The 17,222-nt window shown below is 56.8% G+C and overlaps 1 protein-coding gene across 1 annotated transcript; it reads right to left on the bottom strand.

The window, feature by feature from the left end:
- Window positions 1-12,935: 12,935 nt before the first annotated feature.
- On the bottom strand, window positions 12,936-15,233 carry LOC116452160 (noggin-2-like). Its single transcript, XM_032126354.1, has one exon. The coding sequence runs from the start codon at window positions 14,672-14,674 to the stop codon at window positions 14,042-14,044; it is 633 nt and encodes a 210-aa protein (XP_031982245.1). The 5' UTR covers window positions 14,675-15,233; the 3' UTR covers window positions 12,936-14,041.
- Between the last annotated feature and the right edge of the window lie 1,989 nt (window positions 15,234-17,222).

Below are 17,222 nucleotides of genomic sequence, written 5' to 3'. Positions count from 1 at the left end.
AGCTCAGACCTGTGTCGGGAGGATATCCAGCCACCAAGGACGGTCCTGTGACCAGTGTCCCAGAGCCCATCTCTGCAGATGGTGAGGGAGGGTGCCCCGAGGTCACCATCCCAGTTTGGGGACCACGCTGGGGTCATGCTGTGAGTGTTCCTCAGCTCCATCCCCATCCCAAGAGCATCACTGCACTTACAGGTTGCCACTGCTCAAAGGTGCGAGGCACTGGATGAGCTACAGGGAAAACCATTCACGAATGGGTTGGTGGCTCCCAGGCCATTTTGGTTGGGAATATTTACAACCCTAATAATGGGCCCTGGTCAGAAAAGTAACAAAACCTGCCCAAGCCAGCATCAAAGTTTGTATTGCAGCTTATTGAGAAACACCAATGACTTGGTTGGGTATTGTTACTAGTTTTAGCTTTTTGTGTCATTTCAGGCTTTCCAGTCTCACAATTTTCAAAAACATATTGGTAGAGAAAATACAGGCCTTCGAAACTGGACACCAAAAGCTCTTTGCCTGGCATTTTCTGGTTTTGATTTAAAGTTTCTCTTCTAAATGAGATGAAGTTCAGCAAAGTGTTATATTTTGACCAGAAAGGCATTTTTCAGTGTGGCTGGTCCTGGCCTGACCCCTGTGAAATGTCAGGGCTTCTACCCTGGCAAGCTGTGACCAGCCTGCAGAGCTTCCCATGCTGCTGTACCTTACACTGACCAGTGGGAAAAGGCCTCGAAGATCCACACACTTATTGGGGCATGGAAACCTTTACAGCGGCCTGAAGTAGCTCGAAAGGAGAGCTGAGACTTTCTTACAAGCTTGCTCTAGTGCTGGATGAGCTTCATGTGGACTCCCAGGTAGAACCACCACGCAGAAACCCATCTTGAGATGAGGACAAGAAGCACTGAGGTGGGGTGGCTGAAAGCTCGGGGTCTGGTGGGGGGGAGCAATAGCCCAGCCCTGCAAGCCCCAATCTGCCCTGCTCCACCTGAGTTCCAGAGACCCACGTACCCCACACTGCCTCCTTTCTTTAGGCCTGGGCTCAGGCGCTGCTGGTCCTGCAGGGAGACTCTTCTGAGGATACAGCACAGTCTTTATTCTGCTGGGATTGCAGGCCAGCATCTTTCCCCAGCACAAGTTTCACTTCAGGAAAATGAGGGTTGTTTTTTTTGTTTGTTTGAATGTTGTTGTTTTTAAAGAGAATTCTTAGGAAAAACACTCGCTGAGATGGATCAGCTCATTTTCGAAGTTATCCTGAGGCAAAAGGCAGAGGGTGTGGGCTGCGATACACACCCACATCTGTACAATGAGGAAGGCAACAGCGCAAAGCAAAAACAATTGCATGAAAAGCTTTCCAACAACAAAGTTTGCAAACCCGCAGAGCCCAGGCTATTTCTTGTGGTCGGTGGGTAAGAGTTCCCAGATAATAGGGCCTGACAATGGAACAATGGGGGCCGAAAGACGCGGTTCATGATTAGGAGTTATATAACAGCGGCTGGCATTTATTAATAACACTCGTGTTGGGCTTCATTTTCTTAGTTAGCACTTTTCAGGTTCAGAGCACTTCACAACCCCAGGCCATTTCGTATTGGATGCTTGGCACGAGGTGACCTGGAGCAGTAGGAACAACCTTCATGCCTATTTCTCTTGCAGACCTTACAGGGGAGAAAGGAAAATGGCAAGCAATGGGCTTTCACTGGCTATTTGGGACCTTTCCTGTACCCCAAAGCCATGGGGTGGAGTAAGATCACAAAGGAACATCATTTGGGAAACAGAGTTTTCTGGGATGTGTTACTGAACCTTAATGCTTACAAAGTGCTCCTTTTCCTGCAGAACGAGAAAAACTGGGACTTTCATTGGGACACAGCAATAAGGTTGGATGTGATCCCAAATGGGAACCAGCCCTGGAGGAATGGTCCCACAGCCAGCCGGCAGTGTTGGCATCTGCCTTCTGGCACAGCTCTGGGAGCAGGAGTGAGACATCCCACACAGACAACCCCGATGCTGCCTACCACGTCCTGGGACAGGCTGGTTGGAGCACTAGGGATGGCTGTGCCTGGAGGATGCACCCGGGGCAGGCTGGGCTGGGACAGAGGCTTCCTGTGGCCGGCTCTCATGAGACCCTGACGCAGAGCAGCAGTCATCCCGCCGGCACAGGGGATGAGCGGTCCAGTCTGAACAGGTTGTCTCCTTCTGGTCTGGCTATTTATTGCTCCTCTGACTGTTGCTCATGGTATGTGCTGACCGCTCAGCCTGCTCATGAAAAACAAGAGAATTCCCGTCCAAGCTCTGGTGCCAAGCAGGCAGCGACGCTTTTCTTCTGAGCAGGCCTGAGAACCTCTCCTCAGCCCTGGGAGGCAGATGTCTCAAAAGCGGCTCAGACCTGGGAAAGTTGTGGTCCAGGATCAGGCTTTGGCCTCAAACACCCAAACAGCTCATCAGACTGTGCTCCAGAGGCAGAACCAGCACAGGCAGGAGAAAAACCTGCCTGTGTGCATGGAGCCGAAAGCAGAGGGCCTCGTGGCCCCACAGCTTTACTCCTAACCAGGAGGCATGGGAGAGCTGCAGATTCCCACAGGGGAACACGGCAAGGAGAAGGAGGCAGGGCTTGCACCTACAAGGGATAGGACCTTGTGCCTTTTTCCACTGGTTCTGGAAGTGCATGTGCTCCAGTGAGCAGTCCCGAGGCAAAGAAATTCACACTTCCAGCAGTTCCTCTTTAGGAAAGGCCTGGAGATGCTGAGCAAAGCCAAGGGCAAAGAGCCACCCCAGGGCCAGCCCTATGACAAGCCCCAGGAGTCCTGGGGAGGTGCCTGCACAGCCTGACTGGAGGCACAGGGCTGTGGTGCTGAAGTGATTCCCAGAGCCCGTTGAGCAGTAGCCAAGCTGATGCATCCTGTAAGGAGGAAACGTCTTCTTTTTTGTAAGATCAAAATCATTCACATCTGTCCCGATGTGCCTGCCTGCACAGGAGAGATCATGAGATAACAGATATCATGGCTCTGGTTTTTTTTCACTTGGTCTCTCAGAGATGCTGGCAGCACCAGGAGCAATTTTAGCACTTGTAAACCATCCTCCCACATGGGAAAAACCTCCCACGCCACCGGCTAATGCTGTCTGGTGGAGAGCAGATTGCACTCCAAATGCCAGAAGCATCGATGGTTTGGGGACTCTGCTCACTGGAAACCATCTGCCAGTCGATGGCTTATCAACTCTTCTTCCTCAAAAGGGTTTGGGGCTCGCCCCTCAGACTGGTCCCTGCACATCCTCGCAGCCCTTTGGTGCCTGCATGCCAAGTGGTGTGTGAGGCAGGGACAGCACGGTGCCAGAGGCTCAGCGCCCAGGCAGGGCTGCTAGCAGGGGTCACTGGTGCCACACAGCTTGGGCTGGGTTCCTCTCAGCTCTTTGGCTGCAGAATGTATTGCTGGTGGTGTCAGGGAAGCCAGGGTGTTTCCTGGGGTTCATGTCTCCTCATGGGTCTGGCTCAGGTTTGGGAACCTCAGTCCTGGGGCTTCTTCCTGCTCCTCCTGTGTGCCTTCCTGCACAGCTGGGGTGGATGGCAACCAGGCTGGATCAGGGAGACCCCACACAGCATGACCATGTCATGGCCATGCTGTGTGACACGGCTACTAAAGGGGAACAGTGCCCCTCAAGCCCCCAGCCCAAGACATCTGGCCCTGATGATCACTGGTGGGCTGCCCAGGACAGCCCTGCATATGGGATCCAGCTGCCTGTGCCTGACTCCAGGTGAGGCGGGATGAGGTGAGACTGGCTGGATGAGACAAGCAGCCAGGGGAGATGATGAGAGTAATTTCAGACCTTTTAAATCAAGACTTAGATGTGCCCTTTGCTGCTGAGATTGAAATCAGGACCCTCCTAGCTTCAAAGACAGTGAGCATTAAAGGTCAGATTTCTTTGCTGTATGTCCAAGGTGAGAGCTATAGCCAGAACTGTCTGACAGCACACTGTTACAGGCAGGAAAATCCTTTTGTTATCTGCCTTCAAGTACTGAACAGAAAAGGCTTAAATACAAATTAGTTTTTTGAGGGGAGAAATACCTACTGACCCAGGGAAGTTGATGAGGATTAAAACATTCTCCTCACACTTACTGGGAAAGGACCACGTCCACCATCTGACCTGAAAGGAACTTCTGGTTCTTTTTTGGCACCCCAATCCGAATCCACAGCATCTATGGGTTCAAACTGGGTCAAAAGGCTCTGGTGCTGTCTGGGGGAAATCTCTAAAATCCCCATCATGACCTTTTCCCTACAATTTAATTTGATGGGAAATTGCACAGGCAGAAAAATAATATAGTTTCAAGGTAAGTTTGGTCTACAAAAATTTCCTGCCAATGGCAAGTGCAGTTCATGGGGCTGTTTCCTTCTGGCATTTGTCTCTGCACCCATCTTTCATGCCTTCCCACCTCCAGATGAGGTGCATTTAACAGCATGGCCCTGGCTTAATGGCAGGTGGTGCCAAAGCTGGTCTCTCTGGATCCTAGTGGCAGCTACTCAATGGCTCATTTTGTGTTTCTCTGTCTGCTCTGCCTGTTGGAGGTTGGGGTTTTTTTGGACTTGTCCTTCTGATCATGGCCTGCACCTCAGAGATAGAATTGAAGAGCTTTTAAGAGAGGACAAGCTCCATGTTCTCTGAATCCATTGCCTGGGGATTCCCTGGCTGTGCTCCAACAGCTCTCAGGGCAGAGCAGAGCCCCCCTTGGAGCTCAGTGCCACAGAAGAGGAAAGGGAGAAGCAGGGCAGCGATGGTTGGGACTGCAACTCCACGGGGTTCGTTAGCAGGAATTAGTGCCTCATTTACCAGTGCACTCCTCTATGCCCAGAATTAAGTCCTCACATCCCATGTTTCAGCAGGTTTGCCCAGAGCATGTGAACAAGAGCTCTTATTCTCCTGTAAGGGCATCCACAGAGTCGCCTCCTGCCCACACTACACAGGGGAGGAGGTTTGCAAACGATCTTTCTTAAGCAGATGTGCCACATAGTCCCTGCTAGCACTTTTTGATGAAAAATGGCATAAAAATATAAAATTTGGATGAAGAAGAGAGGGGAAAAACCTGACTGAATTTTCACAATTCCTTTCCTGGTTCCTGTCTCACTACAGTTGGTTGAATGTTTCTAAATTCAGCTACACTTCAAAAATTTCTGACCAAAAAACACAAGGATGTTTTTAGAAAAACGTTTCTCAGTTTTTCCCTTCTGGTTTGGCCATGTGTTTGACTCACTGAGAGGAGACTCCAGTTGGTTTTTCTGACTAGAACCACACTTTAAAGAGAACAGCCATTCCCTTAATTTGGGCTGATAAATCTCGCAGGCACAGATGAAGATAAATCACATTTTGAACCCAGAGTACAAATTCTCAGGGTTTAAACATTTGTGTGGTATTTGTTAAGCAATTTGAAGTGTTATTGAAGTAACTGAGCTGGACAACAGGGTTGGACCTGGCCCAGGACAACAACTGTGTACAGAGACTAGGCCTGTATGGAATAGGGATAGAGGGTCCTGGCTGAATCCCACTTCACTCGGAGCATTCATGGAGGGTATGTCCTATGCAGGATATCTTTGGTTGTGCTTCTTCCACTGCTCCCTTTGGGAGGATGGAGGGATGCTCTGTCAGCCCCCGTGGGAAGCCTTTATATTCCAGGCATGCTAAATCTCCTCATGAAGAACAAATTTGCTTCAGCCCAGAGGAGAGTCACGGAGGACTTTGGATTTCTTGTGTCTGTCTGCTGCTGTTGCTGCAGCCTCCAGAGGAAAAAGAGGCTCCTGCCACACTGGGGTGGCCCGAAGGGGACCCCAGGGTCAGCACTGGCTGCTGCAAAGCTGGAATTCCTGGAAAGCTGCTGCGTGTCCAACAAGTGCCATCGCACCCGGGCACAAAGCTCCGGCCCTGCGGGCCCCGGCTGCTCCGCAGGACGGCACAGCTCCCTCGGAGGGACGAACTCCTCCCGGGCACCACCGCCCTGCGCCTTCCCCAGGGCACCTGGCAGAGGCTCTTTCACGTCCCATGGCCGGACGCTTGTGGTGGTGCGTTCCCTCCCGCCTCCAATGGAGGCACCTCGAGGTGCTCCGAGCCCTGTTCTGGGTACCGGGACCCTCGGGGCTCCGAGCCCTGTGGCGGTGCCGGGACCCCGCAGGACCCAGCGGGGCCGGGCCGGGCCGGGCCGGGCGGGTCCCGCCTGCCCCTCGCCGCCGCCAGGTGGCGCCTCCCTCCCGGGTCAGCGCGGGGCCGGGGCCGGTGTTGGGGCCGGGGCCGGTGTCGGTGTTGGGGCCGGGGCCGGTGTTGGGGCCGGGGCCGGTGTCGGTGTTGGGGCCGGTGTCGGTGTCGGTGTTGGGGCCCGGGCCGGTGTCGGTGTTGGGGCCGGTGTCGGTGTTGGGGCCGGGGCCGGTGTTGGGGCCGGGGCCGGTGTCGGTGTTGGGGCCGGGGCCGGTGTTGGGGCTGGTGTCGGTGTTGGGGCCGGGGCCGGTGTTGGGACCGGTGTCGGTGTTGGGGCCGGTGTCGGTGTTGGGGCTGGTGTCGGTGTTGGGACCGGTGTCGGTGTTGGGGCTAGTGTCGGTGTTGGGGCCGGGGCCGGTGTCGGTGTTGGGGCTAGTGTCGGTGTTGGGGCTAGTGTCGGTGTTGGGACCGGTGTCGGTGTTGGGACCGGTGTCGGTGTTGGGGCTAGTGTCGGTGTTGGGGCCGGGGCCGGTGTTGGGGCCGGGGCCGGTGTCGGTGTTGGGGCCGGTGTCGGTGTCGGTGTTGGGGCCGGTGTCGGTGTCGGTGTTGGGGCCGGGGCCGGTGTTGGGGCCGGGGCCGGTGTCGGTGTTGGGGCCGGTGTCGGTGTCGGTGTTGGGGCCGGGGCCGGTGTTGGGGCCGGGGCCGGTGTCGGTGTCGGTGTTGGGGCCGGTGTCGGTGTTGGGACCGGTGTCGGTGTTGGGGCTAGTGTCGGTGTTGGGACCGGTGTCGGTGTTGGGACCGGTGTCGGTGTTGGGACCGGTGTCGGTGGTGGGACCGGTGTCGGTGTTGGGACCGGTGTCGGTGGTGGGACCGGTGTCGGTGGTGGGGCTGGTGTCGATGTTGGGGCCGGGGCCGGTGTCGGTGTCGCGCTCACGGCAGGGCCGGGGCAGCGCTCTCGGGTGGGGCCGCGGCAGCGCGGACAGCACCCCCGTGGGGCTCCGTGAGGACGGGGGGCAGTGCCATGCTGTGTCTGGCCAGTGGTCTCTTCATCACCCCCCGTTGGGGCTCCCAGTGCAGTGTCCGGCAGCAGGAAAAGCGCCCGTGTTCCCGCTGAGAAGCCACGTCCCAGCCCGGTCCATCAGCCTGGGCAGAGGGCACCTCCCGGTACAATTCAGCTCTGTTGGGTACCACGATGTCACAAACACCATCACAACGTCCTGTATTAGTGTCCTTCTTCATCCAGCTTCATGGCTATGCGTTGACCCACATGCTGCCTCTGCTGGCTCAAACAGGTGTCCAAGAGGATTGGGGGCTGCAGTTCCCGGGTGGGAAGGGAGGAGACAAAAGTAGGCTCTTTCCTAAAATATGGTCAAAGAGCAGAACACCAAGTGCAGCTCAGTGCTTAATCTCGGCTCCAGGATGAAATATGGTCTCTGTCCCAATAAAGTAGATAAACTGAGCCAAGTCCTTTGTTAGTACCATCTCCTGGAGAGAAAGTGTCTTTTGGCAGCAAATGTGATGGAAACAGACCAGACAATGCTTGAGGACACAGCCAGTCTCAGAGGGGATCTGACGGCTCTTGCACAACCCTCCAAGAAGCTTAGGGACTCGAACACCTGTACATGATCCAGCATCCATGACAAGGAACTTTTTTCTCTGGCACTGTTCTATTTCCCACCCCAGACTCAGAGCTGGCTCTCCAAAGGCGGTCCTGCCATGGCACCCAGGACTGCAGCCTTTACTTCCCTTCTCAGCCTTCCTGCTGCTCCACTCTGCCTCCTGATACCTCCCCAAAGGCTGCCTCCAAGGCAGCCAACGCTGAGACACCGGAGCTGCAAGGAGCACTGGCCGTGCTGCTGCTCCTTGGGTGGGAGCTGCATCCTGGGAGCCCCAGGGTCCCTGCTGCCGACCCACAGCAGCTCTGGCAGCGCTGGCGCCAAAGCCTCAGCTTCTTTTAGTGGCATGCAAGACTTCCCCTGGGGAAAGGTCCAGATCTTACCTAAAGTCAGGGTCACGGGTCAGTGGGCTTGGCTGGGCACCTTGGTCTCATTCTCCAGCGTGGGGAAATGAGAGGTTTCCACGGACCATGTTCACAGGTGGCAAAGCACCCAGGACATGGCTGACCATGTCCCATATCTGCACACCCTTCACTCCCAGCTTCCAGATACAAGAAGGAGCCTTTCCCATCACCTGCTCTGTCATATATCGCTGCGACCATGGGCTTGTGAGGGCTCCCCTCCCTTTTTAGGATATCAGTGTGATGCTGGAGAGCAGGGTCTCCTACCATATCCCAGCAGGGGGCCATGGGCCCTTGCTGGTCTGTGTCCTGCTCCAGGGTGCCCAGTAGGAGGCCAAGGTTCTTTGGGCAGGTAATTGAAACTCCTTGGGAGGAATGGTGAGGCCTACAAAGAGAGGGGCAGAATCAGTCCACTGAAATTCACTGGTGGGCTTGGATATGGCTGCAACAGCCACATCCCACACATCTGTTTCAGGGTTTGGGCCAGACTCATCCAGAGGAAAGAAATAAAATATGTAGACCGTTTTGCTGTTTGCAAACAGGCCCTGTTTTTTTGTGAATGGATTCATTCACCGTCCTCCTGAAAGGACCATTTTAGCCAATGGCCGGTTCGCAAGCACTGCCTCCCAGCTCCTCCTGATTTGCTCTTTGTGGCTCTGCCTCTCCGATTGGGCTCCCGGCGCCACATGACGCTGTCCCTTCTCCTTGATGGGGTGTCTGACACTTTTAGGCAGAATACCAAACAGCTAATGCCGAGGAGCAGCCATGTCCCTGGGATGCTGCTGCTGTTAATGTTTGGTTTTAATCACCAAGGGGGAGGGGAGGCTCTTGCACGGCCTTTGCAGATGAGCCAGCAGCCTTTCTGACACCTCTGGAGTGCCAGGAGTAAAACCCTACACTCCCTTATGGAGAGGGGTCAGGGTCCTGCTCCGCCCAGCAGCAACTGGGCATGTGGTTGGGTTTGCTTTCCATGGACACAGCGAAGGAGAACTGCAAAGGAGTGGGAAGGCATCCCGAGGTATGTCTTGCATAGAGGGAGCAGAACTCCCACCCTTGTACCTGGTAGCCCTGAGGAGATGGTGAGACGAGCCCTCAGGGCACACCTATGGTCAGCACAGGATCACTGAGGTTGGGAAAGACCTCTGAGATCATTGAGCACTGTGCACCCCGGCACTATTAACCTCAGCATTGTGGCTTGATTTTCATTGTGGTGATGAACAAGGAGCTGGGGGTGCCTGAGGAAGTGGCTCCAGCTCAGCTGGAGCTCCCGACCAGCAGTGGTCAGCAGGATGAGCTCACCAATGACCTGCTGCTAGACCAAGCAGGGTGTGCAGAGAGTCTGGCTTTCCCTAATAGCTCCTGGTGGCCATGACAGGCTGCAAAGGTGAGGGACAGCAAATGCTCAGGATGGAGGAGGAGAGGAACACAATTTTGCATGTTGAGAAAAAGTTTAGTTTGGGCTTTAAAGTGTGAGGAGGCCAATTACTGCCTCCAGCCCATTCGTCTGCCTTTCTAGGAATGATGAGTGATGGGCTTAGGTCATCACCTGGGCTTGAGTCAGATATCTCCAGAGCTGGCACTAAATATCTGCGAACTCTACCCCTGTGAATCTGAGTTACCCTGGCAGAGCTGGCACGCTGACAGAAGCTGCATTCCTGGGCACCGGCCTTAGCTGAGGGGACACGAGCTAAACAGGGAGAGGCGGGGCAGAAATTGGGGATGAAATATGAAATACCCTTTGCCAATGGAGACAAAAGAGTTAACCTGCTGCTGGTTAAAACCGAACTGGAATGTGAAAGAGGAGTGGAAAGGTGACTTCATCCCATTGAATCAAATGTCAGGAGCCATCCTGAACTCATTCTCTCTTCCAAGAGAAACAGGACAATCTAAATCTGGGGTTCGTGCATGGGAGAGCAATTCACCAAGCAATAGAAGGACCTTCACATTCAGAAGGAAGAGATGGAGACCTCTGCAGACCTGAGAGAGGGGTTCTTTGCTTCAGCCAAGCTTTGTAGGGACTACAAGGAAGAGGTCCAGCCAAGGGAGCCCCTGAACAGCACGTGGTGCTGGAGCAGGTGAGCTCTGGCCAGCGCTGGCTCTGGAGAGGAAAGCTGCCTTTGCTTTCCCACCATGCCAAGGGACATGTGCCTGCAGGACATGGAGCATCCATTGGGTCCCATGGAACTTCCTCCATCACACGTGCTCTGCCCTGCCCGACGGAAGAAGGGCTGATCCTCCAGCTAACCACCTTCTGCTTAAGCGTGGACGCTCAGTATGGAGAAGGGACACTGCAAAGCATGAGGCTCACTGCGGCTTCACAGGGCATGGGCACGGTTCCCCTGCCAACAGCGGGCGAGTGGAGGAGCAGCTGGGTGCCCAGGAGCGCGGGCGCACAGCCCTGTCAGTGAGTGTCCACGGCTGTGCGTGGCTTTTGGCAGTGTAATGGCAGGCCGGACCCGAGTTAGACGATGGCAGCCACCCTCAGTGCTCCAGCCTTTTTCCCAGGCCGTGACCCCAGAACACAAGGGGAAAGGCCCACGTCTTCAGAAGCTGGCACCCACCTCATCTCGGGGTCCTGCCGGTTCTGCCTGTTCTGCCCCCTTCCCCCTGCAGCTCATCCCTTAATCACAAGCAGCTTGGGGAGACAATGAAATAACCGCACCAAAGAACCAGCCTTGTTCCCCTTTGTCTTCCTCTCCTTGGAGGCTCGGCAGTTGAGCTGAGCCATCACGCCCATGGCCCGGCCGTCACACATCCGACTCACCGCCTCCCGGGGCAGCCAAGCTCCTTGGCACGAGGGAACCGTGCATCAGCACGAGGTGACCGTGGTCCAGCGCTGTGGCAGACTGCAAGGCAGGGCCAGGTGGGCTGGCACACGCCCCACGGGGCTGCCCTCTGCTCCCCAGCCCTGGCCCTCACCGAGCGCCTTAGCTCTCGGCTCTCATGCTTTCACCTCCAGACAAGCCATCATCTCAAGCGGGACCACTGAGATCTCCCCAGAGACGGAGGCAGCCCCCCTCCTCCCTCCAGCACATGGCATGGAGGCTCTTAGGCTGGTTTTCGCTGAGTTCACACAAATCTCGCCTTCCCCTTTCCCAACCCCCACTTCCCCGCGCAACTGAACTCAGCCATTGAGCCCAGCGAATGGTTTATTTCCCAGGTTAGCACAAAGCAGGGGTCTCTGTGTGCCCCTGGAACCAGCAGAACAAAACGCACAAAGACGTTAGAGGGCCATTTGTAACCAAATCCCAACACACCAGATACTGTTGGGATTATGTCAGAAATATTTTCCCAGAATGCCTTCCCCCCATGCTCCCTCCTACAGATGTTCGGCCCCCACACCACAGATGTTGTTCCTCTTGCAAAATGAGCTTTCCCCTTTCTCTCCGAAATGCCCCTGATGTTTTGCACATTGTCTTTGCCGAGGTCTCCTTTTCACCCTGCGCTCTGCATCCCCCCTTCCTGGATCCCTCTGGTGGATGTGTGGAAAGGCCAACCTGCCTCCTCACGTGGGGATGAGAGGATGGCTGCAGGGCTCTGCAGGGATGTGGGCTACTGGATGTCCCTGTCCCGCTTGCCTTGTCCCCACCATGCCCATCTCAACAGCTCTGTTTCAGCTTCAATCTGTGTGTGACCTCCAGGCTCTGCTGGCCTGCTTCATGGGACTTGCTGGACCTCAGTCCCCTCAGACGACGATGGAGGGATAGGAGCCAGACCCCTTGGAGGGTCCTGGTGTCTTCCCGTGGGCTTGGTGTCATGCCTCTCTCCTGTGCTGCATGCCAAGCTGGAGGGGGCAGGGTCTCCTTGCTGCTCCGCGGCCGCCTTGGGGGAGAGCATCTCCTCACTGGCCGGGGCCTTCGGCTGCAGTTTGTTCCTCAGGGATGCCGGGCACGTTTCAGACACCAGAGGGAATGGCCAGACCTTCCCCTCCAGCACCAGCAGCCGACGCAGAACACGCAGGGGAATGGCCTGGCAGCCCGTCAGGGCCCCGCTCCAAGCCCTCTGACAGACCGGCAGACAGACAGGCAGACAGACAGATCTCCGTCGGCAGCGGGCTCGCACTGCCCGTGCCCCGCTCCCCGGTGCTGGGCTCCTCCCCAGCCCGGCTGTCGGAGCCTGCCCGAGCGGAGCCGTCCCGTTTCTGCCTTGCCCTGGCTCCACGAGCTCCGCTGGCCCCGCACAAGAGCTGAGGGCGCTCCACGGCACCGCAGGCTCTGCGGAGCCCCGCACACCCCCAGCGACGCCGCGGGCAGCGGTGCTGGGCCCGGGGCTCCGTGCGGCAGCAGGGCAGGGCGCGTCTCCATCCTTCCCTCCTTTGCTAGTACCGGCAGCCGAAAAAAAGCATTTGTTCCGACACACGCGGGGCTGCCAAGCTGTGTCAGGCGCTTTGATGGCCGGGGCAGTAACCTCGACCGCTTCCTCTGCCAGCAGGAGAGCCGAATCCAAGAGCCGCAGAGCATGGAATCTCGCAAGGACTTCAGATGACACCTCCAGTCCGGGACTTCGCAGCTCTTTTACGCGTTACGAGACATTTCTCTCCCGTCGGTGTTTTTCTTTCTCCCCAACAGGTTATACAGGCAAAGAAATCCCAGAGCGGGATCCTGGAGAGACAGAAACCGATGGAGCTGTCCCGACTTTTGGGGCATTTTGTGATTTGCACCAGCGTAGCCCAGGCAAAACCCTTTACTCATCACCTGCTCTGAGCAAGAATCCGAGTCTCCGCTGGTCTCCCAGGGAGCTGGAGTGCAGCACGGGGTTTTTCTTCAAAGATAGAGTTTATTGCTAAAAATGTTTTGATCAGTGATAGCTCATATTTACATTGATATGTTTTTAAAGGAATATTCAAGTAAACATTTCCAATAGTTTCTGGCATAATCTCTAGCTTTTTTTTTTTTCCCTATACACAAACGTTAAAAATAAATAAACTGTACACAGAAAATTTCCTTTAACATCTCTACACGACTATATGTATTCCCACACAACAAAACAATTCCACTCTTTCATAGATTTGTACTTTTCTTTAAAATTTCCTTCTTAATTAATTGTTATACACTTAAAAAACCCTAGAGAGCTTGGCAAATTAGTTCAAACATCAGTGACAAGGTCTGAAGACAAAAAAAATACATCACAGAGAAACAACCGTTCAGGGATGCTGCGGTTCTTGTTTTTCTTTTTTTACACCCCCTGCCCCTTTTCTCCTTTTGATAAAAACACCTTTACAAGAAATTTCTGCCCTTCCCTTCGGCAGGGAAGTGCTTGGGTTCTGTGGGGATGGGTTTAAAATGTGGTCCTATGTCTTTAAAATAATAATAATAACAATAATAATTATAATAATAATAAAAAAACAGCTGCGATTTCCCCCCCCCCTTTTCCTTTAAAATCTCTCTATTTACACGGCTGGTAGTTTTTTTTCCTTTTTTTTTTTAAGTTTTTTTTAATTTTCCTTTTGTTAAAAGGCTATATACGTATAAAAATAGACATCTGATTGTAGTGCTTTACTGTGCCTTTGGCCTGCCCTGCAGTTCCTGGGTTCGCTTTTCCCCCTTTTGAATAAAATAACATTAAAAGAAGTCCAAGGGAAAAAAAAAATAACAAAAAAAAATTAACAACAAAAAATCAAACAACAAAAAACCAACCAAACAAAAACCCCCCCAAAAATTAACCAAAAAAAAAAAAAAAAAAAAGACCCAAAGCGGTTCATCTTCTCCCACTTCGCTCTGGGGGGTGGGAAAAAAATAAAACCAACCCCCCCCAAAAAACTATCCCAAAAAAACCCACCCACCAAAAAAAAACCCACCCGAAAACCTCCCCCCCTAAAGTGATCCGGAGGAGGAGGGCGGCAGTGCAAGGGGCCGGGGAGGCTTAGCAGGAGCACTTGCACTCGGAGATGAGCGGGTACTGCACGGGGATCCAGGTGCAGTACTTCTGACTGGACCAGCCCTGGCAGTGCCAGCGCAGGAAGGTCTTGGTGACCGACTTGACGGGCTTGCAGAACATGCCCTCGGGCAGCGAGCAGGACTTCTCGGCCAGGCAGTTGCCTTCCTTGATGTAGCGCGGCCAGAAGCGCACCCCCAGGTCCTTCCAGGCGTAGAGGACGGGGCAGTGGGTGTGCGCCCACAGCCACTGCAGCACCTTCCGCCGCGCCTTCTTGCCCAGCCGCAGGCGCGGGCCCCGGGGCGGCCCCAGCTCCAGCCGCCGCAGCTCGGCCGGCAGCGCCGCCCGCCCCCGCCCCGCCGCCGCCGCGGCGCCCGAGGCGTTGGCCGGCCCCGGCACGGCCACGGCCATGAAGCCGGGGTCGAAATGGCTGCCCAGCTTCTTCCTCAGCGTCCTCTCGTCCAGATCCTGCTCCTTGGGGTCGTACTCGGGGTCTGGGTGCTCCACGATGTCCTTGACGGGCAGGTTGTCGCTGGGTGAGGGTCGCAGGCGCAGGAAGGGCTGCCCGCCCGCCGGCAGCCCCAGGCAGAGGCAGAGCAGCAGCGCCCGGATCGCCGTCATGCTCCGGGCGGGCCCCGGCGCTGCTCCCGGCGGGCTCGGCTCCTAGCGCTGCCCGGCGGCGCCCGCCGGCTCCCGGGGGCTCATAAATAGGCAGAGACACCAGTGTCCGGCGGGGCCCGTTACTTTAAATAGCCCGGCCGGGGTTGTGTGACAGCCGCATCTGAGGCTCGCCCCGCGCCCGCGGCCGCTGGCTCCCGGGGCTCCCCGCCGGGCCGGCTCCAGCCGCGGTCGGCAGCGCCGGGGGGTCCGAGCCTCCCCCGCGGGGGAGGGCAGGGCACGGCGGCGGCCGAACCTTCTTCCTCCTCCTCCTCCTCCTCCTCTGCCGCCGCCGCCGCTCTCGCTCGCTCGCTCCCCCCCAAAATTCACAGCGGACTCGTCTCCATCGCCATGGTGACAGCTGGGCCGAGCCCCACGACAGCTCGTCTAGACGGTGTGACAGGGTTTGGCGTGAGACCGGAGCCCGAGAATAAAACCCTCCTTTATAGCCGGGCGCGCCGGGCGAGGGGGCGGGAGGAGGGTCACGGCGCCGGGGCGCTCGGGCGGCCCCTGCGCGGGCACGGCCGGGGCACGGGGCTCAGGCGGCGGCGGGCGGCGGCAGCAGCGCCCGCGGCCCGGCCGGGTTCCTCCTCATGGCGAGCGGCGGGGGCGGCCCGCGGGCCCCCGGGGCATCCTCGGCGTGGTGGGGCTGGAGGGCCGGAGGGTGTCCCCGGCACCGGCGAGGCGGCGCGTCCCGATTCCCTGGCGGCTCCTCGGCGGGGACGGGCAGGGGCGGACTCGGCCGCCGCTCAGAAGCCCCGGCGGCCCATGCTGCTGCCGCTGCCGCTGCTGCTGCTGCTGCCGGTGCTCCGGGGACCCGGTCGTCCCCACCGCGCTCAGCGCATCCAGCCGCGGCTTCGCTCCGTGCCCTGCGCTGCCGGCTCGGCTCGGCGCGGTGCGGTGCAGCCCGGCCAGACAGGGACTCGGCTCGGTGTCGCTCGGCTCGGCTCGGTGTCGCCGGGTGTCGCGGTGTCCCGCCCGCCGCCGCCGCCCGCCCGCCGCGCTCTGCCGCGCCGCCGCTGCCGCCCAAGTTAAATACGCGCCCGACGCGCGGCCGCCCCGCCCCCCCTGTCACTTTCACCGCGCGCTGAGTGACAGCCGGGTCCTGCCGCCACCCCCCGGAGCCGCCCACCCCCTCCCCGGAGCCGCGTCCCACCTGCGGCCCCGGGCCCCGGGCTGCCGGGAGCCGTCACCCCAGCAGCGGGCACGGCGCGGAGCGGGGGCCGATGGCCCCGGAGCAGCGGGGCACTGCCTGCTCCTGGCGTTCCCCGTCTGCACCAGCCCGGGGTCCGGGCACCGCACAGACCCCCGGGTAGCGGGACCCTCGCTCTGCTCCTGCCTTCCGCAGCTGCTTTGCTGCCCCACCGCGTCTGCTTCTCCACAGCAGCCCAGCTGCCATCAAACCCCCTTCCAGCTTTGCGCAGAGCTTTAGTAGAATAGGGTACCATGTCCTTAGAGCCCCTCTGGGACAGCACACCAGAGTGGGACCACTCCGGCGCCAGCATCTCGGCACCCTCTGCAAGGGAGTCCGCAGCCTTCCAGGAGCACCACTCTCACTCGAGGGAAAGCATCCCTGCATCCCTCACTGCAACACGGTGTGATAACCAGCCAGGCTAAAACAGCCGCTCTTCCTTCACCCCCTTCTCAGCCCTGTGGGGCTACATCATTTTTTTTTTGGAGAACAGCTGGACCCACAGCCTTTGAGGCGCAGAGTCTGCCAGCCTGGTGTGTGTCAACACTGCGAAACCCCAAACCCTCCTCACCTCCTTTACCTCCACATTGCTGAGCACTGAGCTCACACTTGAACCATGTCCAGAAATTGGACACACAGCTGGTTCCTCCAGGCTGACAGTGTGTAAGAACATTCCTGCCCATGCCAGTCACTCTCTCCCAAAGCCATGAGATAACCAGTTACCCACCGGAGCCAAGGCAGGGTGCGCAGGGACTGACGTGGATTGTGGGGCTGGTTTCTCATCACAGTGTGCTTCTGACCTAGCAAAGTGAGGGGCTGCAGCGACAGGTCAGCCCAGAGCATCCCACTGGCACATGCTGGGGGCTGTGTAGAGCTGGCTTCACTTACTAGACTAAGTGACAGAGCATCTGCCCCAGGCTTCTGTCTCTTCATCCTCCCAGAAATGCCAAATGTTGGGTTCAGACAGGAAACAAAACCAAATCCCCCGAAATTAGAGAGGCTGGACATCCAGCACTGAGTCTGCATAGACTCCAGCATAGAGCATCTGCTGGACTTTGGGGACACAGAGCTGCTGCGCCAGAGCGGGAGCTGATCCCAGTGCATCCCAGTAATTTACAGTGTGCAGGAGTTTCAATGTATCTAGCCTTTCTTCCTTGGCTCTGTATTTCTGCTTCCACCATCCCAGCTTGGTTTGCTGAACTTGGAGCTTTTCTTCATTTGGCTCACACACACTCTGCAATTAGAGCCATGAAACTGTACCATTTCCCACCCTTTTCAGCATTAGCTCTCAATAGTTCACAAAAGAGATGGGTATTGCTA

Source organism: Corvus moneduloides, chromosome 16 (genome assembly GCF_009650955.1).
Source record: "Corvus moneduloides isolate bCorMon1 chromosome 16, bCorMon1.pri, whole genome shotgun sequence".
Taxonomy (NCBI): domain Eukaryota; kingdom Metazoa; phylum Chordata; class Aves; order Passeriformes; family Corvidae; genus Corvus; species Corvus moneduloides.
The sequence above is the reverse complement of the archived record's forward strand: the minus strand, read 5'-3'. Positions and strand labels throughout refer to the sequence as shown.